General features: G+C 37.7%; 1 protein-coding gene across 2 annotated transcripts in view; it reads left to right on the forward strand.

Moving 5' to 3' along the window:
- NALCN (sodium leak channel, non-selective) overlaps window positions 1-26,372 on the forward strand; it is a 212,393-nt gene that overhangs the window by 34,163 nt on the left and 151,858 nt on the right. For both annotated transcript variants that reach the window (XM_052705813.1, XM_052705814.1), the window contains exon 7: window positions 15,435-15,589. In XM_052705813.1, coding sequence (XP_052561773.1) covers window positions 15,435-15,589 — 155 coding nt within the window. The remainder of the gene's footprint in view (window positions 1-15,434; window positions 15,590-26,372) is intronic.

The raw sequence follows: 26,372 nt of genomic DNA on the forward strand, positions 1-26,372 counted from the left end.
TCTCCCCTATTTGAAAGGCCGTGGCAGCCACATCAGACACTCATTGCCTCTTTGACTGCTGCAAGTACTTCTTTCCGTACTTTTGACACCCACACTCCCTGACCTCCTGCCTCTCCACCTCCTTAGTGATTTTCTAATGTTAACTCAGACAAACTGAAATACTGGAATGAGCTAACTGTGGTCTAAGTTTTTCATTCCATCTTATTCCATCTGTGAAATCAGCAAAATCTGACTTCCTTCTAAAGGCTTAAAAGTTGTGTTTTTGTTGTTGTTTATAACTCTTTTTTTTTTCCTCTCATTTGCAAAATCTTTTTTTTTTTTTAATTTTGTCAGACTTCCTTTTCCCTATGGGGAACACTGCTTCTTCCCAGGCAATTTTCTTGTGATTATTACTTATCTTTTCAAAACTCTGCTGTCATACCTTTTTCCTTAAGATTTCTCTGACTACTATAATTTTTATTTTTTTTTTTCAGTGTCAGTAAGTGGTATACTGCACGGACTTCCTCATTACAGATCTTCTGTATTTGCTTAAAAGACATACAGCATGGTTGTAATGTAATATATTTATAGACAATTATCTAAATTAGTGAATACATTATAAACAGTTCGATACATTCTTTTGTCATTTCTGAAATTAATTTCTAAGAAGTGAACAATATGAGGAAAGTAGGCTGTGCTCCCACATCTCCTTTGATTGATTCTTGGGCACCTCCAGTATACAAAAGTTACTTCCACCAGGACACAAGCAAATTTTTTTTCTCTTGTGAGAGAGGTTTATATATCTTCATGCACATGCTACTGAGTGCTTTGGTTGTTTATTTTTTTTCCTTTAATTTTACAAAGACATGTTTGGCTACATGCAATTTCTTTTACATAGCAGAATTAAATTATATGTATTCCACAGCAGAAAATTTTACTTCTGTAGCTTCTTTTGAGATTTCCCTCAGCCAAAGGGAGGTTAACATGGCTAAAGGCCATAAAATATCATAATTGCCTAATTCTGTATACTCACTCTTTAAGGTCCTTTGTTTATGCTTTCAGTAGAGTGTAGACTGACTTTTTCTGTCTGCCTTGTCACCATGGCAGTCAATTTAAAATCCTTCTTGGGAAATTTTCTTGCTTTTTTACTTTAAGTAATAACTGCCTTGGAAAACGTGAGAAAAACAATTAGCAAGCAACAGAAAGATCTAGGAATTGTTGGCCATCTTTCACTCTATCTATGGATAGGTCCCTTAAAATGTCAGCAAATAGATTCAGAGTTGCTAGGGCTGAAAGCTAACCACAATACCTAATAAGGGAAATCAATACAATTAAAAAGAACAAAAGGGATTTGAGATAGTAAGTATGAGTAATCGGGTTTCAGAGTAAGGAAGAAATCCAAGGCCAACTTTGAAGAACCAATATAACAAGACTTCTTTAAGAGGATGGATTAATTCATTGAAGCCAGTTAAGAAAAAAGCACTGCTTTATTTTGTTTGGAGTTAATTCAGAATCTCTGCAATGGTGATATGTCTCTGGTATTTCCTTGGGGAAAAGAAAAATGGAAGAAATCCTGCTTTTTCCAGGCCAGATGCTATTTAGAAACTATCCAAAATCAAGAAAAATACAGCATCAGATTAAAAAAGAAGTAATTCTATCCAGATGGAATGTTATAAAAGAGTGGAAAAAGGTGATAAGGTGACAGCCCTTATAGAAACCCAAGGGGAGCAGTCTTCATCCTCATTTCCAGAGTATACATAATTTCTGAGTATAAATCCTGATTTTCTCTGGAACTGTCAGAAGCACAGTTATCCAAAGCAGTTGGATGTTGATTTCTTTCACACAGGCTTCCCAGTGCTTTTTATTGTCCAGCTCTACTTTGGGTTAGGATACATTTTAATAAATTTCTAAGAAGGAGAACTAAGTAGCCTCAGCTCTCATTGGCTCAGTAGTGGCACATGCTTACCCATGTTAAATTTGAAGAGATTCTGTTTATACAGTTTTGGTTCCAGTGGAGACATTGCATTTCTGCTCAGCCTCTCCACCTTCATGGGATTCCTCTCCTGTGGTTGATAAGTAGTCCTTTGCTGTAAAGTGGAGCAGATTTTGTATAATATTGTGAAATTGACTGACTATATATGTGAGTCACATATAGCCACAGCTCTTCTTTGCAATAGGAAAAGTTCTGTGTGTATCTGCAAGGTTTTTCCCTTGAATTGCCATGCGGATTTAGAGCGTAGAGATTACTGAACTTTCCACAGGAAACCTGTAGGCTAAAAGGGAACTTAATGACAATTTTTGTAGTATTTGGCGTGGCTACAAAGTGGATGGAGGCTCTCTTCACAAAGAAACACATGGAGGGAACAAAGGGCAATGAGTACAGGGTACACCAGAAGAGGCTTCTTGAGACAACAAAGAAGTATTTTACAGCAAGTACAGTCAAACACAGGGTCACAGTGAAACACAGTGAGCCCTTATAATTAGAGCTTCTAGATACGCAGCTGAAAAGGGTAATAGATAATCTCATCTAGGCTTACTTGGACCATATTTTGAGGTCCCTTCCAACCTAGTCTATGATTCTATGATTTGTATTTGAAGAGGAAGCCAAACAAGCAATGTAGAAGTCTGTGGATATACTGATATTCAGAAGTTAGATGGCAGTTATCACTGAATGGTACATCTATCTTGGCCTGGAAGTGCTGTGAAGAAGAATCACTTCTGGGTATCCAAGCAGTTATAGGAAATAGTAAGAAAATGTTTTTAAAGAGACTCCAGATCTTGTTCTGTGAGCAAACTATCCCACATGTTTTGAAAACCAATTAACTATATCATTTTCAGTTTTTTACTGTTTTCTGAAAGCTGAATATGAATTGAATCTTGTGTCAACAATTTGGATTACTGAAGTTATGGGGGTCTGGAAATAGTCATCCTGAGATACGTATGAGCAAACTGAAGTTATCACAGCTATTTTATTATTTCCAAGAATCTGGGGATCATGACTGAGGAATTGGAAGACAGAAGAACAGCAGAAGTTTAAAAAGGAAGAAAAGATAAGAGACAGAGCAAGACAGGCCAGGGAATTTCATTTTATTTAGTTGGAATATCAGTAGGTTTACCTTTTATACCTGAAAGAATTCTGTAGTAAATAAGGAAACAAAAATTTGTAAGCAGCTGGAAGGTAACAGGGAAATGAGAAATAGCTAACACTGATTTGTCGAGAATAAACTGTGTCAAACCAGATAATTCTCATCTGTGACAGGGTAACAGATGTGAATTGACAAGAATGTCATACATCTTTATTTTAGGAATGTTTTTTAACAGTCTCATAGGACAATTTTTTAAGCTGACAGGTGAAACATTTAAAGTGAAAATAATCATAGAATAGGTGGAAGATGTCTTGGAAACCATTCTCGTTGAGTTCATATTAATGGCTCACTGTCACAACGGAAGGAATTGTCAAATGGGGTTAGCATAAGCCCGTTTTGTGCTATTTGGAATTATCATTAATATCCTGGATGATGACAAATAGAGTATACTTAAAGCAATGAAGATGACATGCAGCTGGGAGAGACTGCAGACATATTGGAACAAGGTTAAAATGAAAATGATCTTGAGAAATTTTAAGACATGGTCAAATTGGATATTTTCATCTTGAAAAGAGTGATGAGACATTAGAATATGCTGAACAGGGAAGTGGTAGAGTCACCATTCCTGTAGGTCTTCAAGATACGTGTAGATGTGGTACTGAGGGACAAGGTTAGCGGGCATGGTGGGGATGGGTTGACTGTTGGACAGGATGATCTTAGTGGTCTTTTCTAGTCTTAATGATTCTATAAAAATACTGAATGAAAGTCAACGGGGACAGCATACAGTGTTTGGGAAAAATGGTGAATACAACGTTGTAAGGTGACTGCGTAGGAGGTAGTCCTTCAGAAAGTGATTTGAATGCATAGTTGAGGAACAGAGATCAATAGAATTGTGCTTTGTAAAAAAATATAAGTTGTAGTATCAGACTATGTAAGAATTGTTTGAAGAGAGTCTAAAGGTGGTTGCCTTGGGAAAACCAAAAGTAATCTGGGACAGGGATATATGTATATCATGTTATGTTGAAGTTTAATATCCAGCCTTATATTTCTACAATTTTCTGTGATTTTTTGATGTAAAAAAGTTGAATATCCTTATGCTCAGAATCCTAAGCGCTATTTGTCTTTGCTACAACTCTTTTAAAGGGGATTACATTGAAAGCTGGAAGAGTTGGTTGCAGGAGTGGAGCAATTGTGTGTTAGGGCAGAAGTGAGAGAATGGCTTGCTGCATCTATCTGTTTTCATTCTCTTTGTGTATAACTAAGCTTGGAGATGGGATGTGAGTGCTCTTGGATATTCTTTTAATTTTTCATTATACTCAATGAACCCTGTTGTTTGCCATTCACACAAGTACACTGCAATCCTTTTTCTTTTTTTTTTTTTGCGGCACTTAAAATACTGATCTGCCTGTCCCTGCTGTAGCAGGCTCTGCTGGGCTCACAGAAGCCTAATTTGCCCAACTCTCATCACAGTTTAGCAGTTTACCATCCATCCAGTCCCTTCTATCTCCATGTCTGCATCACTTCCCCCCTAGCTTGCCTCAAACGGGTAGTTTAATGGAGTTAAGTCCAGCTGGCAACCCATTTCAAGTGGTGTCCCCCAGGGTTCAGTACTGGGGTCCATCTTGTTTAATGTCTTTATTGATGACCTAGATGAGGGGATTGAGTGCACCCTCAGTGAGTTTGCAGATGACACCAAGTTGGGAGGTGGTGTTGATCTACCTGGGGGTAGGGCGGCCCTTCAGAGGGATCTAGATAAACTGGATTGCTGGGCTGAGGTGAGTGGGATGAGGTTCAACAAGGCCAAGTGCCGCATCCTGCACTTTGGCCACAACAACCCCATGCAGCGTTACAGGCTTGGAGACAAGTGGCTGGATGAGTGTGAAGAGGAAAGGGACCTGGGGGTGTTGGTTGGTGCTCTGCTGAACATAAGCCAACAGTGTGCCCAGGGGGCCAAGAGGGCCAATGGCATCCTGGCCTGAATTAGAAATACTGTGGCCAGCAGGAGCAGGGAGGTGATCATCTCCCTGAACTCAGAACGTTGAGTACTGTGTTCAGTTTTCGGCCCGTCATACAAAAAAGACATGAAGGCCCTGGAACTTGTCCAGAGAAGGGCAACAAAATTGGTGAGGGGTCTGAAGCACAAATCCTATGAGGAGCAGCTGAGGGAGCTGGGATTGTTTAGTCTGGAGGAGGCTCAGGAGAGACACCGCATTTGCACTCTACAACTTCCTGAATGAAGGTTGCGGTGAGGAGGAGCTTGGCCTCTTCTCCCAGGCACAGAACAGGACCCAGGGAAATGGCCACAAGTTGTACCAGAGAAAGTTTAGGTTGGACTGTCAATGGTTTACAGGCTGGTTTGGCCCGATTCCATGACCAGCGGGGCGGATTTCGCAAAATCTGCACCTCCAGAAAAAGGGGAACAGGGGACCCCAAAATAATTAAAAACAGCGGCAATGATCTGAGGAGAAACAAAGTAATTTACTAAATATAGCATCGGAATGCAAGATAACACACCATAGTACAATATAATCAGAATTGAAGCTAATAAATCAAATATAACGAGAGAGAGAATGTCCGAAAGATGGATAGGCCTCACCACAATGCAGAGGTGAGATGCGCAGTCCAGTTGAGCAGCAGGGAGACAGGAGGAGAGCCGACGAAGAAGAGCGGATGAGAAAGAGCCCATCAGGTGACCTTGCCAGGAGTTGTATCTCCTCTCTGTGACCGCAGAGTCCCCTGGGGGATGTAGTTCTTCTTCTCTTCTGGGCAGGTACCCAGGACTTGAGCATTAACAGTTAAACTCCCAGTGTCCCACATGATGTTGTGATGAGGAATACTGAAAACCAAAAATCACCAAACCGTGACATAGACATGAGGAAAAAGTCTTTCTCTCAAAGAGTGGTCAGGCTTTGGAATGGCTGCCCAGGGAGGTGGTGGAGTCGCCATCCCTGGCAGTGTTCAAGAGGCGTCTGGATGAGGAGCTATGAGATATCATTTAGTTTGTGGTAGCAATGGTAAAGAGAAGATGATTGGACTAGATGACCTTACTGTTCCATTCCAACCACTTTCTGCCTGACAGGTTAATGAGAAGCTGGGAGAAGCTACTTCAGCTAGTAGTTGCAGAAAAAGCTTTGGTTATAGACTGTCAACATTTAGTTTTCTTTCTTGATCTAGACAAAGCTTGTATGCTTGAAGGGTAGACCAGCTTAGGTTTTAACACTTGAATTTCTTGGACTCTCAGAAGCATTGCAGATTCCATATTCTTAAAAATATTTGACTTTACTGGGAGTCTGCAACCACATATTTTCCTGATACTATTCTCTGTCAGTGAAGCACTCCCAGCAGCTAAAGCAGTGATCCAGTTTGTCCTGTAATACTTCCTGTCAGCCTGGCAATGCTAAAACCAAGAGATCACACTGTTTTATCCTGGTAGAATGTCCAATTCCATCATCAAATGCCTAATAGTGTCCATTTGGAGTTAGCAGACCAGTGCTGAAGTTTGTTCTTGGATGCTCAGTGCTAGCAGCCTTCTTTTGCTGTGCCAAGACTCCCAGCTCTTTGCCCCTTCAGATGGCACATTAGTCACAGAACTGTGTAGGTGCATTTGGTGAAGGCATCCTGTGTGTATTATTCACACCTCACAAGAAAAACTGTAGGAAGGAATTTGTGTTGCTTATAGTTAAGATTTGGAGTCATTTGGCAGTATTGTTTAGTGATGTTGACAATTACTCTGTCTGATGGCTAAGGAGGAAGCTCCCAGGGGTAACGATCTGTAGCTAGGTAAATCTACAAATGCTGCCTCGCTGCAGGTATAGAATCACAAAATTTTGGGGGTTGGAAGGGACCTTAAAGACCATCTAGTTCCAACCTCTCTGCTATAGTCAGGGCCACCTACCCCTAAACCAGGTTCCTCAAAGCCCCATCCAGCCTGGCCTTGAATGCCTACAGGGATGGGGCATCCACAACCTCTTTGGAGAGCCTGTTCCAGTGTCTCTGTATTCTTCCTCAAAATTTCTTCCTCGTATCTAGTCTAAATCTATCCTCTTCCAATTTAGAGCCATTTCTGCTTGTCCTGTCACTGCAAGCTCTTATAAAAAGTCCCTTCCCAACTTTTCTGTAGACCCCTTTCAGGTACTGGAAGGCCATTCGCTATAATGTCCCCCCAAAGCCTTTTCTTCTTCAAGCTGAAGAGCACCAACCCTCTCAGCTTGTTACCATAGGGAAAGGTGCTCCAGCCCTCTAATAATCTTTATGGCCCTCCTCTGGATCCTCACCAACAGCTCCATGTCCTTATTGTGTTGGGGGACCCAGAACTGGACACAGTACTCCAGGAAGGGTCTCACAAGAGCAGAGGAGCAGAATCACCTCTCTGGACCTGCTGATCACGCTTCTCTTGATGCAGCCCAGGATACAGTTGGCCTTTTGGGGTGCAAGCACACATTGCTGGCTCGTGTTGAGTCTTTCATCAACTGGCACCCCCACATCTTTCTCTTCAGAGCTGTTCTCAAGCCATTCTCTTCCTAACCTGTATTTGTGCTTGGGGATTGTCCTAACCCAGTTTCAGGACTTTTCACTTGGCCTTGTGGAACTTCATGAGGTGGACATGGGCTCACTTTTCACTTCTAGCCTATCCAGGTCCATCTGGATCCCTTCCCCCTAGCATGTCAAGTGCTCTATTTAGCTTGTTGTCCTCTTCAAACTTGCTGAGGGTGCACTTGATCCTACTGTCCATGTTGCCTACAAATTCGTAAAATAGCACTAATCCCAACATCCATCCCTGAGGAATGCCACTCATCACCAGCCTCCACTTGGTCACTGAGCCATTGAATGCAACTCTCTGAGAGCGACCATCCAGCAAGTTCCTTATCCAGTGAGTGATCCATCCATCAAATCCTTTTTTCTCCAGTTTGACAACCAGGATACCATGCAGAACAGTGTCAAACCTTTTGCACAAGTCCAAGTAGATGACATTAGTTGCTCACGTGGCTCTGCTGCAATGAGTGACAGGTCATAGTGCTTGTGAGCTTTGATGCACAAAAATCACAAAAATTAAATTTAGGCATACAATTTTTATATTCTACATGTCTTTCCCCTGTATCTGGGAAACAGCTACTAAGAAGATATTTAACCCAGGTAAGTTTGATATGCAAACTTAGGGTTTTTTAAGTGATTCTGAAAGTATTTTAAAGTAAAAATAGACCTAGTCTCCATCTTAGATTTTTTCATACATTCCAATCGATGCCCTTGCAATTTAAAAGAGTTCTGAGTTGTTTTTACTTTTTTTTTACTTTCTCTGTGGAAGGACTTCATTGAATTTTAATATATACTGTAGATAACATATAATTTAATGATACCCCTTGGTGAAATGGAGATTTATGCAAGCTAGCTAGATTTGTTTTTGGCTCTTCCTTTCTGTTTCCAGTGTTTTAGTACTAATAGTAAGTCTTCATTTTTGTACAAATTTCATTCATTCATTTTGTTTTAGTTCTTAAGTCTTACATTAGCATACATATCTTGCAACTGCTATTAGACTCAGCTCCCTCCTGAATGATTGTAGCAGTCACAAAAACGAGCTTCCATAGAGCTATTATGCTGGATGACATTTGATAGAATTTCAGTGTAGTACTGTTCATGCTTACTGTTTGAAGAACAATTCCACATTGGAACACTTGTATTTTCTTTTCTGAACTTTGCTTTATCATGGCTGACTGTTCATTCCAACAGTCTGTAGGAAAGATTTCTTCTATTACTCATTTTTCTGTCTTCAGTGGCCTTGTTACTCTGAAGGGTAATGACAGACTGAATTGAATTCTATTTATTTCCTCTAATTCTGATAACAAGTGATGAAACCAATGGACTGCCACATTTAAGTAGCTGCAGTCATTCTTGTTCTCCTTTGGTCAGTGACAGCATTGGCTTTGCATAGTGCAAGCTATCTGTCATGAGTACCAAGTCATCTGGTTTTGATGTCAGCACCTGTGTTAGGAACTTAAATGCCTTGAATTCCCTTTCTGGCTCATGAGGAAAGTTGGTTCTGGAATATGAGTGTTGTGGTTTAACCTGGCAGACAGCCGAGCATCATGCAGCCATTTGCTCAGTCCCCCACAGTGGTGTGAGGGAGAGAACTGGAAAACAGATAAAACTCGTGGGTGGAGACAAAGACAGTTTAATAGGATATCATCGGTTACCCACTGACCTGTGCCTAGCCAGTCCCAGGGCAGCAGTTGTCCCCCTGACCAATACCCCCAGTTTTCTTGCTGAGCATGGTCTCATACGGCACGGAATATCACTCTGATTGGTTTGCATCAGCTGTCCTGGCTATGCATCCCCCAGCTCCTTGCACACCCCAGTTCCTTTTTGCCAAGGCAGCACAAGAAGCTGAAAAGACTTTGGTGCTGTGTCAGGAGTGTTCAGAAACATCAATGTGTTATCAACGTTATTCTTATCTTAAATCCAAAGCACAGCATCTTACCAACCACTATGAAGAAAATAAAATCTGTCCCAGCTGAAACGGGGACAGACTGAACCTGCCAACCTACAAACCTCTGGAGATGTCTTTCAGACTCTTCAAAACCGCTGAGAAGTGAATAGGAATAGATGAAAGTTCAAAGACTCATTTTATATGCTCTAATTTAGGTTGTATATGAAGTGAAAAAAAGTCACAATCGCAATGAAATCAAACTTTACTTAATATCACTGCCTATCTAATAGGGAGTTCAATTTAAGCATGCCTTATGGCTTGGAAGACTGGATTTAATTATGCCTTAAGAATAAGGGAATAAAAACAGTACTTGTGTTAATTTGTTGAATAACCACTTAAACAACTTTTTTTTTATGAAAAATTTACTGAAGTAGTATAAGAAATTCCAAGTTCTATCTACAAATGCTCCAGCTTTGACACTAGTGAATTATGTGAAAGCTACCAGAGGACAGATACTGAAACCTGAAACTGAATATGTAAGTAATCAATAAAAGATCTTAATTGTGTAACAAGAAATAAGAAAGTATTGATAAAATACTAGGGCATATGTACTGAAATCATCAGATCACTTAGTCTGACTTAATTATGTTTCTCCTTTATGAACTATTATAGCTTGCTTCTGAATCCAGTATCTCTTCTAGATATGTATCTGTTCTTGGTTAGAGTATTAGCAGAATAATAATTTATAAGCAAGGGAACTTCTTATTTTATACTGAAAGATGTTTCACAGTTAAAAACGGTGTTCATAATTCATCATCTTAATTTGTCTTATTTCAACCATTAGCTTTCTGTTCTCATTACACTTTTTCATGCTAGATTACACAGAAATGTAATTCCCAGTACCTTCACTGTGTGAATTCACTAACATGCAATAATTTAGGCACCCTTCAATATGCTTTTGAAAAAAAACCCTAATATTCTGTTACTGCTAAACGTATTCATATTTCTCTCCTCTTTCTTTAAACTTCAAAACAATTTTAATTGATGAACAAAATCCTGAATATAACATTAATCATAATTTATGTGAATGTAATAAGAGAGGAACATGAATTCATTATTGCTTTTCTTGTACATCGTGGGAAAGCACTAGCTCTTTCTTGCCCTGATGTTACTGTGACAAATATAAGAGGATGTCCTATTATGGCAATTCATCTTAAATGCTCACATAGCATTTATATTCTATGATGTAGCATTTACATCCTCCTTTATCCCCTTTATTTCATAGACTCTAAGCCATAAGGTTTGCTTGCAATGATCTCCCTGCACAACTTTGCATTTAGCTGTATTAAAACCCGTTTTGTTTTGTTAGATTTTGTTAGATAGGTAACCAAATGATCCTGATAACCATACTTTCCAGTCCTTACTGTCCTTCATGTTTCTACTCTGCTGTTGATTTTATACTTATTTCTTCCTCATTGGTTATGGTAGATCATGATGATCATTTCTTAGTTAATCAGTTTTCAGGCCATTTATGATTTATTGATATATACTATATACTACCAGTTTTTTAATCAGCTGTGTTATTGAATGAACTGCTTTGTGAAGTCTTATGCTAGACAATTTCGTCCTTTGAAAATAACATATTGGTATTCCAGAATTTCCCTGCTATCTCAAGTTTTATTAAAAATTAATAGAGAGATGGGAGATGCCTTCAGTTATTTGGCTTGTTGATTTGAATATAATTATCCCTAGCAGATGCTATCTAATATTTTCTTCACTTATTGAATCTTGAGTATGAAAATCTGTGCCTATGATGTTAAAACGTTAAATAAGGAATGTTGCCAAAGCTGAAACTTTGTGCTTATGCTGTCCTTAAACTCATGAGTCCTTCGTGCACGCTCTATCTAATTAGTTAATATAATGAAAATAATACTTGGATATCAGAGATAATATGTTACCAGACAGCTTTGAAAGCTCTATAGTTATAATTACATGTATAATTATGAGAAACATTAAATATGGGTGATGTTTTCACACTTACAGTTTAAAAGATAAAACAGATTTTCTTCTCTGATTAGAAACAGAAAACTGATTCTGTAAATTGTGTGTGGTGCATGATGTCTTTAGACCTGAGTTCATCTAAAAGTGTAACACCACATTAAAATATCACCTTTTGGGAAGACTGCAGAACATAAAAGGAAGAATTATGCCTAGGAAATAATAGTAATCTTTAAGCCAGAAAGATACTCTGAAATTTCTTTGGCTAGCAGCAGTGATTTTGATTCTGTTAGTGGATTATCTGGAACCTGTGATGATTCTAGGAGCAGCATTGTCCTAACCTTCAATGGGAAGCGCAAATTGGAAAATCTAAGTGAATGAGGTTTTCAATAGAAACCAACTACGGTATGAGTCTTCTACTGAAATTTATGGTTATAAGTAGGAATGCTGATGAAAGTAAGTAGCTGGCTGGTAGTAAGGTTATTAAAAATGTGACCAATGATAATCTACTACCGAAATTTTTAGAAATACCAGTACCGGAGTAGTGGGCAGAGAAATATTCAGTTGAACTCTCAGGATTAATCATTTCTTTGTTCATCTGGCAAGTGGTTGGGATTTTATCAAGGCACTCTATTCAGCAAATTACTTAAGTACAAGGGCAGCTCCGAAAGTAATGCCTCCTATTTTATGATGGCTCACAACATCAGAGGTGGATGTTTGTGGTATGGCAGTAGAGATTGAACTTTCCCACTGTTACATTTTGTTGCTATGTGACAGATGGCAGCAGAGGGGAAGTCTGACAGAATGGTGTCTGACATGGAAATTTGTATGAAGTAAAAATGTGGCATCAAATTTCTCTATGCAGAAAAATTGTATCCATTGACATTCATCGATGCTTGCTGAACATTTATGGAGACCAAATAGTGCATGTTGGCACAGTGACACAGTTTTTGACAAGCACAGCATGTGGACTCTTGTTCACTGCTGGCAAAAATGTATAGTTAATGGTAGTATGCTAATAAATAGTGTTCTGTAACTGAGAATTTGTTCTATCAAATAGTGTTATGTTATTGTGTTCTTTGTATCTGTTGAGGTTTTTATGGAAATAAACAGGAGGAATCACTTTTAGAGCTAGTCACGTACATATACACTGCCTAATAGAGCTTTTCAGGTGCTTAAAGCTAGTTATGTACTGAATCAACGCCTCAGTACTTAAGCTGATATTAATCTTGTTGTACTGAAAATAACAGGTGATATTATAGCTAATTATGAGTTGGGAGTTTAATATATTCTAGTCCATGTAGACTTGTCTATGCTTAGTACTATCCTGAACCAGAACACAACCTGCCTGGTGACATCCATCCTAAAAAGCCTATGCTTGTATAGGTACAGATCTGTACTCAGAGATCCCTTCTTTATAGTGGTGCATGTTCTTCTTCTTTAGAAGATGGTGTGATGTCATATAAAAATGACTGAGAGAGTAATGAGGCACTGGAACAGGTTGTTTAAAGAAGCTGTGGATCCCTCATCCCTAGCATTGTTCAAGACCAGGTTTGATGAGCCTTCAGGCAACCTGGTAGGAGGGATGGAGCTAGGGAATCTTTAAGGTCCCTGCAAACTCAAATCACTCTATGATTCAAGAATTCTGCATTTCTGTTATTCTCTGATCTTCATTTAAATTAAGCAGTTAAACTAACTGCTTTGCATTGTGATGATGAATCCACATAAGGGATTTGCTAATGCAAACCATAATGTACAATTAATTAGCTACCAATACCCTGGGTTCTGCATGTGCTTTAGCCAATGAATTAATTTTAATCTTTGAAAATATTTATAAAATATTGTCTTTTGATAATCCTACATTATAATGGCTTTTATATCATAAATCTAAAGTACTTAAAGCACACAACTGGATATGAATTAACGTATTGTTGTAAGAAGGGATTAAGATGCTCAGATTAAATTTTAAATCCTTGAGTGACAGATGCCGAGCATATTTACAAAAAATGAAATGGATGCACATAGGTGGAGGTTTATGTATGTGTGTTCTTCATCCATGCAGATGCCTTTGGCTCTCAGGCATCAAGAGGAAATGGCTACAGAATGGGTGCAGCTACAGTTATTATCTGCATTTATAATTGCCTGGGAAAAAATGTGTAGGAAGATTTAGTTTCACACTGACAGATTTAGAATGATCTGTTGCTATCACATGCAGTGCATAAAAGCAAGAAAAATAAAGTAATTACAGCTCCTGTTCACCCAATTTAGTTGTCAAAATGCACTTGTGAGTTTGATTAAAGGAAGAGGACTTTGAGAAGAAAAATAATATACTAATCATACTATAGGGCAGGCTGAAAATTGCACCTGTTCTGTGGACAAACAAGATTAATTAAAATGATGAATTTTAAGGCTCTGTGCTGAGGCCTCAGGATAACAAGGTGAATGCTACAAGTTTTTCTTCGTAACTTCCAGTGGTTCTTTTTTCTTGTTTCTATGTTAGAAGTCTGTGCCATGACTAAGAAGTCAAAAAACAATCTGAACTTGAATCATAGAATGGCTTAGGTTGGAAGGGACCTCAAGGATCATGAATCTCCAAACCCCTGCTACAAGCAGGGCCACCAACCTCCAGATCTAATACCAGAGCAGACTGCCCAGAGCACCATCCACCCCAGAGACTGGGCATCCACAGCTTCTCTGGAAGAACGCTATGGACCATTTTTTCCTCAGACCGTAACTCACACTGATTAGTTTTCCAAGCCTGACTTGAAATTGCCCTGGGACTGAATCAAAAAGTAGAATTTTCATATGTTGAAAGAGTGAATACAAGCAAGGAGAAAACTGATGCTGCTTAACTGTATGCCTGTTCAGCACACTTGGAATTACAACATATCTATTTATTTTTTTTTTAACCAACTGGCTCATAGTACAGATAGCCTCACTTCTGCACTTATTACTTTCCTGTGCTGATTTGTAAACCCTAACGTGGACCTGTTCAGAACATGATTTTTGCTAGTTACCTCTTAACTAAACCACTTATTGAGAAGAAGGATGGCTTTGATCCTGTCTCCTTCATGGCAGTCATGTATTGTCATTATCAATGACATGCCGTGAATGCCAATTAGGGATCCAGTGCCTGACCTTCTCCTTACAAGGGTTTGGGAGTCCTTGGATATATACTTGGATTCATCTTGGATTCATGTGTGTATGCCACAGGCACAGAACAAGGAGCCACAAATTTGCCCCCCCTCTTCCCACACCCTTTACATATAAATCATGCTGAGTCGATTCATTATTTTCTTCTTCTTTTTTTTTTTTTTTTAACCAAACCCTTACTGTCTTCTTTCAGAACTGAATCAGACTCATTTCAGTCAAAACAGTATTTACATCATAACAGCACTAAAGTTGTAATGATATGAATTCTTTCCTGTCTGTGACTGGTTATACCTGAGCAAGATTAAGGGCTTGGCCGTCTGTGGTAGAAACCTGACCTAAGTAAGGTACAAGTAACTAACACATACATACATGGCTGACAGTTTATCCGTGAAGATCATATTAAAGAATATCAAAGCTAGTTTTGCCTGCAGTTGAACATGTTCTCAAGATTTTCAAAGGAGACTAAAGCAGTAAGTGTCCAAATTCCAACAAAAACCAGTTGGAACAGCTCTGTGTTAACTCTTGCATGTCTTCTATAGCCTCTGTTTTTGCTGAGGTCTCTAGGCATTCTTGTGAAACTTCTGCTTGTATTTGTACTGTGAGTATGTAGGACTGAAATCTTAAGAGACTGTTAATTCATCATAAGTTCTTAACTAATGAAAATAACATACATCAGAAAACATTAGATAGCAAAAATAATAGCTGATATACTTTTTACTTTACTCTTCTTACTTTCAAATATTTAGTTTTGCTATGAGCTGAGTTTATATAACACCTTAATTTTGTATTTTTCACAGAAATGTAACCTGGAATAATTTAGCTATCCCAGACACCCACTGTTCCAGAGAGCTAGAAGAAGGTTACCAATGCCCACCTGGATTTAAATGCATGGACCTTGAAGATCTGGGACTAAGCAGGCAAGAGCTGGGCTACAGTGGCTTTAATGAGATAGGTCTGTCCTACTGGTAAAATCCATTTCAGTATACATTTTAAAATTTTATACATTTTAATATTTTATTTTAAAAGTTTATGAAATAAGTAGAACAGATAGCTCATGTCTGTTCTGAAAAGATATCTAGTGAAGTCAGCATTCTGCTGAAGTAGAACACATGCCGGAAAGAGAAGCTGCTATTTGCTTTGGAATGATGAAGTTATTTATTTCTATATTGCCTGGGATTTCCAATTAAATACCATTATTTAAGAAGAATTTACTTTTGATTATCATCAATATGCAAATGCAATAACTAGTTACTGTGTTTTATTTATGATTCACTTTAGAGTATATAATTCATCTTATTTGTCTAATTTTAGTAGGAATTCCTGTGCCAAAAAAAAAAAAAAAAAAAAAAAAAACCATAAAAACAACACCAAATCCATCAAAAAATCCAAAACTACCCAAAATTACTTTGATAATTGTCTTGATGCTAAGGAAGAGGGAGAAAGTAACCTCATGTGTGTCTATGAGAACCTGGATCCAAACTGCTTAAGCCAGAACATCATTCAACAAAATGACTGAGAGTCAGGCAGAGAGATATCGAATTACTGATGCAATATTTGTTCTGAGAGAAACATTCAGAATTACCTGAAAACTGCAGTCTCTGCAAGCTAGCATGTACTGTGCCTGTCCCCATAGGGAAACGAGTAGAGCACAGAAAAATAGTTCAGGAAAGATGGCAAGGGTATGGGCAGCAGTGGTGAGATTCATATCCAAATGGAAAATATGTAGTTATGCTATCAGAGCATTGCAGTTATCTCACATTTATTTAGCAGACAAAGGTCCAACTTGACCTGCAACTGTGCATTTTCATGAGCACAGCTAGGGAATTCCCTTCAAATGAGAAGGCATGCCTACAGCCGTGCTCATTCTGATGCCTCTCTCTGACTCTGATAAGCTTATTTTTCACTTTTCCTGGCATGAACTCTAGTCAGTAGACTTTCATCCTGGCCACGGCTAAACTTGAATGTAATAAAAAGTTTTGATGACTGTATGACTAAAGTCTAAAAGGATTTTTTGCATGCCGAGATCCTTTGCAGCTGAAGTCACTTCAGTTGGTTTCCAGGCCACAGAATATACACAACCAGAGAGTTACAAGAATAGTCTCCTGTTATAACAGGCACTCTGTGATACCAAATTGTTTCTGAATTGAAACTACCATTTCTGTCCATTTTTCTGATGGGAAAAGAAATTTAAAAAATGATATTAACCAAGTTCCCTCCTATTTCTCCCAGAAGGTACAAGTGTAACAGTTGTACCCAGTACTACTAACTGAATAGCACTTCTGGTATTAGCTGTCTTTTATATGATATTTTTCTTCAGTAGATATCAAAGAACAACTTTGTCTGATCTCACAGACAACCTTCAGATTCTTAAGTTTGTGGCATACTGCCATGCCCGGGGAAATATGAGCTGAGTTCAACTTGAGGATAAAAACATCCACATGAAAGTTCTCTGGTTTGAGACAGCTTGGCAGTGGAGCGTGGATTAGGTGCATCATCAGAAAAATTGTGCCTCAGATAGATGGAAATCACCCTTCAAAACCTGATGTTCAAAATTAGCTGTGCCATTGAAGACTGTTATTCTAGCTGCCTACCTGGTCACCAAGGAAAAGTAGTTGCAGTGTGTTAAATCAGATTAGGTGAATGAATGATTGGAAGCAGGTATGGAGTGCTTAATAGAGGAAACCATTATGTTTTTAATGATAGAGAAGGTTGACAAAGATGTGAAATAATCTGTCCAAGGGTGCCTGCAAAGCAGATTTTAAAAACTGCTGAAACTCCAGCCTCCTCAGTCACAGTCCTGGCTTTATCGATATGTCATTTTGATTGCTGTATTTGAAAGAACAAGGATTGCTAACAGACATAGGAGAATACTCTGTTGTACACTGTTTTCATCTAGGTGTTAGTAATCAGGATTTAAGCACTTCTCAGTACTGTAATCAGAAACTGATAACTGAAAGCTGATTACTGAATTTTAAAATACTGGGTAATTCACAGTAGCCACAAAATGTTAAATAACCTTTCTCAAATTAGGAATGTTAAAAACAGAGTAATAACCAGAAATTGTATCAATATTTTATAAATCTCTGTTTTGTGATGTACCTTTATATGTAGTTAACAGGTAAGTAATAAAGTAGATCTTTTCTATGTAATTACAGTATTTTATTGTTTATGTTCATTGATGTTTTACTTCTGCATATTAATATGCAGACTGTCCTTTTGGATTCTGAAATGTATCATTACAAAAATCACAGGAGCATAGCACTTTGACAGCTACCATATCATTACTGCCACTTAATCTGTGGTATAGAAGTATTTAATAAAAGGGATCAGGGTGGGGGAGAGGTTTTTTTTTTACAGTTCTACTATGGGGTGATCGAACTGGTCCCCATCAGATAAAAGTTAATGGAGTTGTTTAAGCTGTGAGGACATGCCAACCAGATAACGACGTAATTGAAAAGTCTTTTAATTTTGACCATACCCTGCTCACAATTCTATTAGCAGTTTTTACTTTAAAGGGTTAGAAATTGAAAAGATAGCAAGGGTTTTGATAGTTGTCAATTTCCAGGTTTTCTGTTTTTAGCTTTGAAGTACTCTGTTCATCCATTATATCTATATTTGTATGCATGCATATATGAATGTTTTAAGGAAGAACATAGTTATAGACCATTGATAAATATGGCTTGAAGTCATCTTGTCAGAATAATCTAGTCTATCCTCTTTCTGTCTGAAGCAGATTTCACAATCTTCCCAGGCAATCTGTTGCATTACTTAGTTGTCTGTACTTTCCTAAAGTATAACCCGAATCTTTCTTTCTCCAATTTAAGATCATAACTTCTTACCTTGTTCAATATGGACATAGACAAAACTTCAAAAAAGCTTTTTAACATCTCTGAAGACCATCATTATGCCTCTAAGGATCTGCAAGGCAACATAGTTCTAAATGTTTCAGTCTTTTGCTGTAAAAATTGTATGTATTTTACATCTCAAATTAGTCTTTTTGGTCTTCTGTAGATTTTCTTCAGTTGATATATCTCTTTGCTGAAGCATGCTACTGGCAGAATATTCTAATAAAGACATTACTTACTGTGTTTTTAAGCTTTATTATGGTTTCTACATCCCAGTGAGATGTTTTCCATTTTCAAAACAGCATGATGTGGGTGATTCATGTGTTTTTCTGATTTGCTACTGCCTTTGTGTCCTTTTGTAAGAGCTGCCATCACTGTTTTCCAACTCTTATTCATTTACTTGGTGATTTCTTTAAAAAAGGTAAAGATTTTCACTTGTCTCTTTTGAATAGCATGCTTTTATTTTTTTATTTTTTTTTTACTATTTCTTCAGTTTGCCAAGTTCTTCTTGAGTTTTACTTCCTTCCTCCTAAGTACTTTCAGAACCTCTAAGCTTACTTTTTTCTGAAATCTGATGAATACAATTTATTTTCTATCAACTTGGTAAAAAGTAATCCAAATCCAGAATAGGCTCTTACGAAAACTCATTTGATAGTCTTCCATTCTGACAATGTGTAATTAGTAGCTGCATGCATTTACAAATCCTGCTTCCGTTCTGTGTTTGTATAGCAATAATACAATAAGATTTGTGCCATAGGTTCCCTAGTGCCTGCAGAGTGCCAGTGTGTATTAATAGTATAGCACTTACTCTTGATGTTTGTGCCAGTTTCAAACATAGGACACATCAGCATATATCTGTGGCTAACACTCTGTTTCTCTCCAATATATGTATTTCTAGATCAGATATAGAATGAAATTAAGAGCACCAATCAGCTTTGCCAACTTCATCAGTATAATCTCTCCTGAGAGTAAAGTTATTACAAGCCAGGGCAGTTTTTTTGTTTGTTTGGTTGGTTGTTTTTTTTGTTTGTTTGTTTGTTTTTTTGGCTACTTTTCTCGAAGAATTATGATCAGCACTCACAAAAGTGTATCTTAGAATGGCTTATGAAGCAAGACAACAAATGAAACCCTGAGTGAAGAATACACTATCTAAGCCCTCTGTACCTCAAATCTGTTACTCTTTCAGTTTCTGAGAGAAAGAATAATCTGCTCCCCACAGATGAAGTGACTTCAGATGTTTACAGTTCCAGTTAATGGAAGGTTACAAAGAGTTATTTTTTGTTTTGTTTTGTTTTGTTTTGTTTTTCTAGCAAGTGGCTTGGGAACTCAATAGAAACTCAAATGCTCTTTCCAGCAGTTTGACACGCAACTTCTTAAGTAGATGTTGTTCCAATGCAGGAACAACATGCTATCCATCAGGATGCCTGGAAGATTTTTCAAATACTACCCATGGGGCTGAGTGGATGTAAGAGAAATGAAATGAATGAAAGGCTTGGCTGACTGTGTGGTTGTGGGTGGCAAAGCTTCTTACTGCTGACTATACCTGTATAGTACTGTCAAGCTCTTCTCTTTTTCAGACTTCTTAGCTGATTTTGATTCAGACTTCTATAAAAAGATTGATATTTGCTTCATATTAGAACAGCCTTCAGCTTTAACTCACACTGAGAGCATCAGGTGCATTCACAGTTGGCCTGTTTCTCATTTTACTCTTTTGTCTGCTTCTCCGAGCAGTGTTTAACTCCACAGTGCGTATCTGATAGCATGACAGTATTGTGAAGTGTGTAAATATTTGGGGCTAAATATTGAGAAAAATGACCTTCATTCTGTAAATTAACCCCGATTATTGTATAGCTCACTGGATGTAATTGTATGTTTGCATATTTTCATCTAACATATCTAAAATGCATAAATGTTGAATTAAATGGCAGTATGGGAGACTTGGGGAACAATAATGATTACTTCTGCCTTCCATGTCACTGTCTGATGACTGCGTATCTATCTCTAGACAAAGTGTTTAACGTGGCAGTAATTGCTGTCAGGTCCATGCTAAAGTTATTGGTAGGGCTGAATGCCTGGGTGCTGCTGGAAAGGGTGTCATGCAGACAAAAATGTACAAGACTCCTTTCCACCCCCTCAGAACTTATTGCTGGGTCCTGAGTAGTTTTCCTCCTTACCTGTACTTTCCATATAGTATAAATCTTTTTGCATTCAGGTTTTTGTAACATCTGGGTAGTAATCATTTCATATGTGTCATGGGTGCAATCATCTGTAATCACCTACAGATGTAAACTCGCAGCTACTTTACTGATTTTACTCCTCACGTAATCTTACAGACTTATTTTTTCATTATTTACAATGCTACATATTGCCTAAAATATTCTCCAAAGTAAAGAAAGAGTGAAAGATCCCTGAAAGTTAAAAAAATATATATTCTACAAGTTAAGGGAAAGAATTTCTATGCCATGAAAAATCATTCCAGAAGAAGAAACAGGGGTTCTTATTCTATGCTATATTGCCAATCTATTGCTTGCTGGGATGAGTACTCTATTAAGTGATAATAATTACATCTGGTATGTGTCAAAAGTGTTTGCTAAAGACTACCACATTAATGTCAATTTTGTGTGTAGGAGATAAAAACACAGATGTTATATCTCAAAGAGAATGAAATTCAAATGCTAAGGACTGCTTCAAATTGCATGTGAAACAACAAAAAAAAGTCTATTAAACATTTCTCACCTTATAGGAACAATGAACATTGTTCAATGTCACGAGACAGCAAAATCATCTAATTTCATGGGCTGTAGAACAGCAACAGAGCTTGAGGTCTCAGATATTTCACATTCATATTATAAGGACTTCTCCCTTATGATATGTGACCCAGAATTTAAATATTCATGGCATGTCTACAGTTGAGAGCCTTCTTTTAAACTGGTAATTAGGAAAAAAGTTTTCATATGTCATTGTGAAAAATGTCTGCCATGAGTAGCATAAAAGTTAGCCTAATTTAATGTTTGTTAATGGAAGCATCACTGTGGGGCCAAAGTCAACTTCTATTCACTTATAGCTATTGTTTTAATACAAGATTTGTGAAATGATCAAAATGGTCTATTTGTTTAGCCATAAATTGAATTTTTAAATGCCAAACATTGGAGTTAGACTGGTTCTTACAGGGGTCCTTTAAACACGGGGAAAAAAAAACCTGAGACTGTGCAACCAGTTTGAATTGAAAAGGCACTGCTCTTAGGAGTGTGGTGCCACAAGGTCCACTCTTCAGAAGGAAGGAGAAAACAGGAAAGTAGAAGTGACATGATACTTGCCTCTTGGTAGCCCTGTCAGCAACTGCTTGATCTTTCTGAGTCCCTAGAGGGACCTAGAGGAAAAAGCTGAGTTGACTCTTGCCCCAGACAAGAGCTTTGAGCATTTCAGCTCCGTGAGGAATGGTAAGATTCAGATTGATGACCAGAATAAAAACATGTTTAATTCTTTTTTTCAAAGTAGAAAACTCTGATAGACAAAAGGATTACAGGGTTGTTTTCAGCCTCCTAAGGTGCTGCCTTCCTCACTGCCCTTTCACAGAAAAGACTCCACTGAACAAAGCCAGTGTGGTTTTATACTAGCACACAAGGCTGGTAATGTATGGATAAGCATCACATCAAAGACTAAATCTCTTGGCTCTTAGTCTGTTGCTATCTGGGATAGGAAGCAACTAATGGATGTAATAAAGTCAGGGTCTCCATTTAATTGTACTGGAGAGGGAGATGAATTCTTATGAAAACTGTTGACTCAGTAATTATTTCATCAAAGCTTGGGGTCAGACTCCTTTCTTCTGTAGAAGATATGTATGTTTGATATTATGTTTTAATACTCCATTTATCTTAGCAAGGGTATCACAGTATTAAATACTTTGTTAAAAAGATCCAACACCATTCTATTTATGCAGCTCTTTTTGTCTTTTTTGTCAAATGCTTGCATGTAAAGTGCTTAATATGGAGGCCTTCATCCATGACAGTGGCCAGTGTGGTTGTTATGCAGCTATGCGGCAAGTGATGACAATGCTAATGTGTGAAGACGCCAGAATGTAATCAGGGAAGCCATTCAGAGTGCCTAGCAATGAAATTTGGATTTTCTAAATGTGAACCAAAATTACTTAAAGCATACTCCAATAGTCTGCTGATTGAGAAACCTTTGAAAATAATTGTTTTAAATATGGCAATAGGCTTTTGTTTTTCACTGGAATTTCTATCTAAGCCTTGCAGATGGAGAGTAATAAGGCCGTGATTCCAGTCGAGACACTGTTGTGGGTAGAACACTATTTGCTCAGGGAATTTCACTTAATTTGTTCTGTTGTCAGTTACATGAACTTTCAATCACTGACTCAGGTGTTGAGAAGAAAAGAAGACAAATAGGTAAAGAAACAGGGAAAACACCTCCACTCCTTTGCTTATCTCAGTTTCAGTCTGCACAGCTCTCCTCCACATGTCCTAGTCCTCATTCCCTACTTTTGCTGCATGCGAAGCGAGGCCAGGCACAGAACCTGGGTTAGGTGCATAGTGGCTTCTTTCTTGCTTTTCCCTGTTTCATATTCTTCCTCTGCTGCTTATTCCTTGTTCACAGCCTCTGCTTCAGCGTGGGTTTAGCCATGGGCCACAGTTCCTTCAGGAGTGGCTGTTTTCTTGTATGTCCCCTGCTGTCTTCCTAAACCCTAAATAAACTTATGCAGGCTAACTTTGCCTTTGGAGAGGAAGATTCAGAAGGTGATGCAGCACTCTTGTGAGTCTGGAGTACTAAGGAAAATGGTTCATTTGCCCCATATACTCGAGGTGAGAACAGTTTAGAATAGTTGTTTATTTCTCCTCTAGCGAAATAGTTCTAGTTACAAAGGATGTGAGCACTGTGGGTAGTGAGCCATGGCTATGCAAATGTTGTACCTTAGGTTGTACCTTAGATATAACAAACGAGGTGAAAGGGGATAAACTATTGAATCACTTAGTAGGCTTAAAGCACAATGCTGTTTTCACTGCTTTCAGCTTTCTAAGGACTGGCTTTCTAAGGTCATGCTTAATTTCCCATTAGAAATTGCTTAATGACAGAAGGCCTTCTTTTTTTCTTTGGAGTTTTTTGTTTAGCAGGAAAAATACTGATGAAATGTGGAAGTTAAATATAGACAAATTTAATTTCTCTTTTGCAGGGTACAGGATACAGGATAGTATCTTCTAGATCAAATTTAACTCTCTCAGAAATACAGTATGTCAAATCCAAACATTTAAGGGAGTCTTCTAACGGCCTAAAGCTATTAAGGCCTCTTGATAGTCGTAGCTATGTAGCTTTAAGCTTAATAGCTTGAAGCCATTAAGGTATCTTGATATTTTCTTGCTGTGTTTTTCTGAGATTTTTTAAATTTCTTTATTCTGTTTGCCACGTTATTACAATTTTGATGCCTTGTTTATGTACTGCTTCACTTCTTCCTCTCCTCAAGAAAACTGGTTTCTGAATAACTTATCTTCCAAAGGCAATTCATATTGTCTTACAAATTGAATGATTAAGACAGTTTCAAACATTTTGATCCATTCTTCCTTTACTACAAGTATGCTCATTAGTGTTGTAACTTAACATTAAAATAGATACTAAGAATGTCAGAACTGACAAAGGTGAAAAATTTATCAGTGCATTGTGCAGAAAATTCATTTTGCTATTACAAAATTACTCAGACTTTCCTTAAAAGCTAAATCATATGTCTTTATTCTCAGATCACTGCACCAAGAGAAGGATGTTATTTAGGAGCAGAAACAGAAAAGAAGGCTAGGCAAATTTCTTTTAGTAAAATGTGCTTACACAGTTCAATATTTTCAGTCTTGGCAGTGTCCATGGAGCATAAATTTCATACATTGCACAGTAAAGCATAGTGTGATAAACAGCACCTTTCAGATGACAGCAATAAGCTTTTCCCTTACACGTTCTCTACGTTCTGCATAGTGAACTTTATATCTTGATCCTATTTTTTCCCATTCTGAGTGAGACATATTAGAAAAACCTTATTATTGAACAAAAAAAATTAGCCACATAATTTTCCAAGAAGGTCACCAGTTCTGTAGTTTCCATGGCTGTTTTTTTTTAGTAGTATTGTAGTGGTCTTCTACTGTTTACCATGCTCTGGCAAGGATATCATGTGTTATGCTTATCACTTGTCTCTCTTAAATGAATGATCACATTTTACTGCTTTGCCTATACTTCAGCCCAGCTCCTGAAGAAAGTCTCTTGGCTGAATCACAATGCTGTCAGAACATTTGTGTTTCTGCCTTAAGTGGCCTCCAAGATGCTCATGCTGTGTTGTTGCCTCTAAAGTTATTTCTTGTTCTGGAAAGAGCTGTATCCTCGTTATATGTGTTTCCTCCATTTAAATTTAAGTGCATTTGATGATTTGTAATCCTCATAATCAAAACACCAATTTTTATGCCATTTTGCATGATAACTGGCCAGCAAACTAGTTTTAGAAATACTTGTATCCTCTATATGAAAGATATATATCCTCTTCTGACTAAACACAGAGTAATTGGCCCTTACTTATTGACTTCCTTTGGTCATAAATAACTTGGTTATCCTTTGTAAATGACTTGCTCCTGCTGTCTGACATAACTGACATGGATTTTATACCTTCTCTGAACTACACATGTAGGAGAAATTTTCTGTTCGTGATTGGATATTAGGTTGGATGTTAGGAAAAAATTCCTAACATTGAATGTCATATGTTGGAGTAGGCTACCCAGGGAAGTAGTGGAGTCATCATCCCTGGAGGTTTTTAAGAAATGTGTGCATGTCACACAAAGGGTCATGGTTTAGTGAGCATAGTGGTGATGGATTGACAGTTGGACTAGATGATCTTAGTGGTCTTTTCCAATCTCTGATGATTCTTTGATGATGATTCTATAATACTTTGAAAATACAGGTTTTTTGTTATTTAAAAGTATTGCACTAAGGTTCATGAAAAGCAGACAAATGCATTTGGTTCATTCGTCTTGGTGGAGATTAGATGTTGCTGTTACCCAAGTCTGTGGGGAATGATAGTGGTTTTAGAGTCATGATTAGCTCTGATTACCAAAAATTCTGGGACACATGGCAAAATTATAATTACTGTGGAAAGACTGAAAAGACCTTTCAAACATGAGGTCCTGATGAGCCTTCCACTGAAGAGGAGTAGTTTGCAAGAAATCTTCAATTTATTACAATTTCATAATTTGATTTGACAATTCTACCTTAAACAGATGGTGTCATTACAAAATGGTGGTTCTCTAGTGTAGGTCTGTGATAGTGAGGTTGCATGATTGTGAAGAAAACAGGTCATTGCTTTACTTGCAATGAACACAGCACCAAAATGATCAGACTACCAGGGAGCATGTTTCTTCCAAATTTTCAGTCTCTTCCAGCCTCTGAAATGTTTTATATGTGATGTAGAATAATCGTAGAATGGCCTCGGTTGAAAAGGACCGTAATGATCATCTAGTTTCAAGCTCCTGCTATGTGCAGAGTTGCCAAAAAAGCTGTGTCTTCATACAGTACAACTGAATAAGAGGCCTAGATTTGGAATTTAAAAAAAAAAAAAAAAAAAAAAAAGTGACAAACTCCAAATAACTGCTTTAGACATTCAGTGCTTCTGTGTACTTGCCATTTTCCTCAGTGACACCGTTTCACTTGCCTCATTAATTGAGATCTTTTTTATTATTATTAATGGTTTATAGACACAGAGCTAATAGCAAATGTAGCATCCACTGAATTAGTTCTGTTACACTAACAAATGATTTGTAGAAGTTGTAGAGTTTGGGGAAATTAAGAGTAGTTTGAGCAGTCCTCAAGAATTTTAATTTATTGCTGTGCTAATCCTGAAGTAATTGGGTC

The sequence above is a fragment of the Tympanuchus pallidicinctus genome, unplaced genomic scaffold (genome assembly GCF_026119805.1).
Source record: "Tympanuchus pallidicinctus isolate F22 unplaced genomic scaffold, pur_lepc_1.0 scaffold6, whole genome shotgun sequence".
NCBI classification, from domain to species: domain Eukaryota; kingdom Metazoa; phylum Chordata; class Aves; order Galliformes; family Phasianidae; genus Tympanuchus; species Tympanuchus pallidicinctus.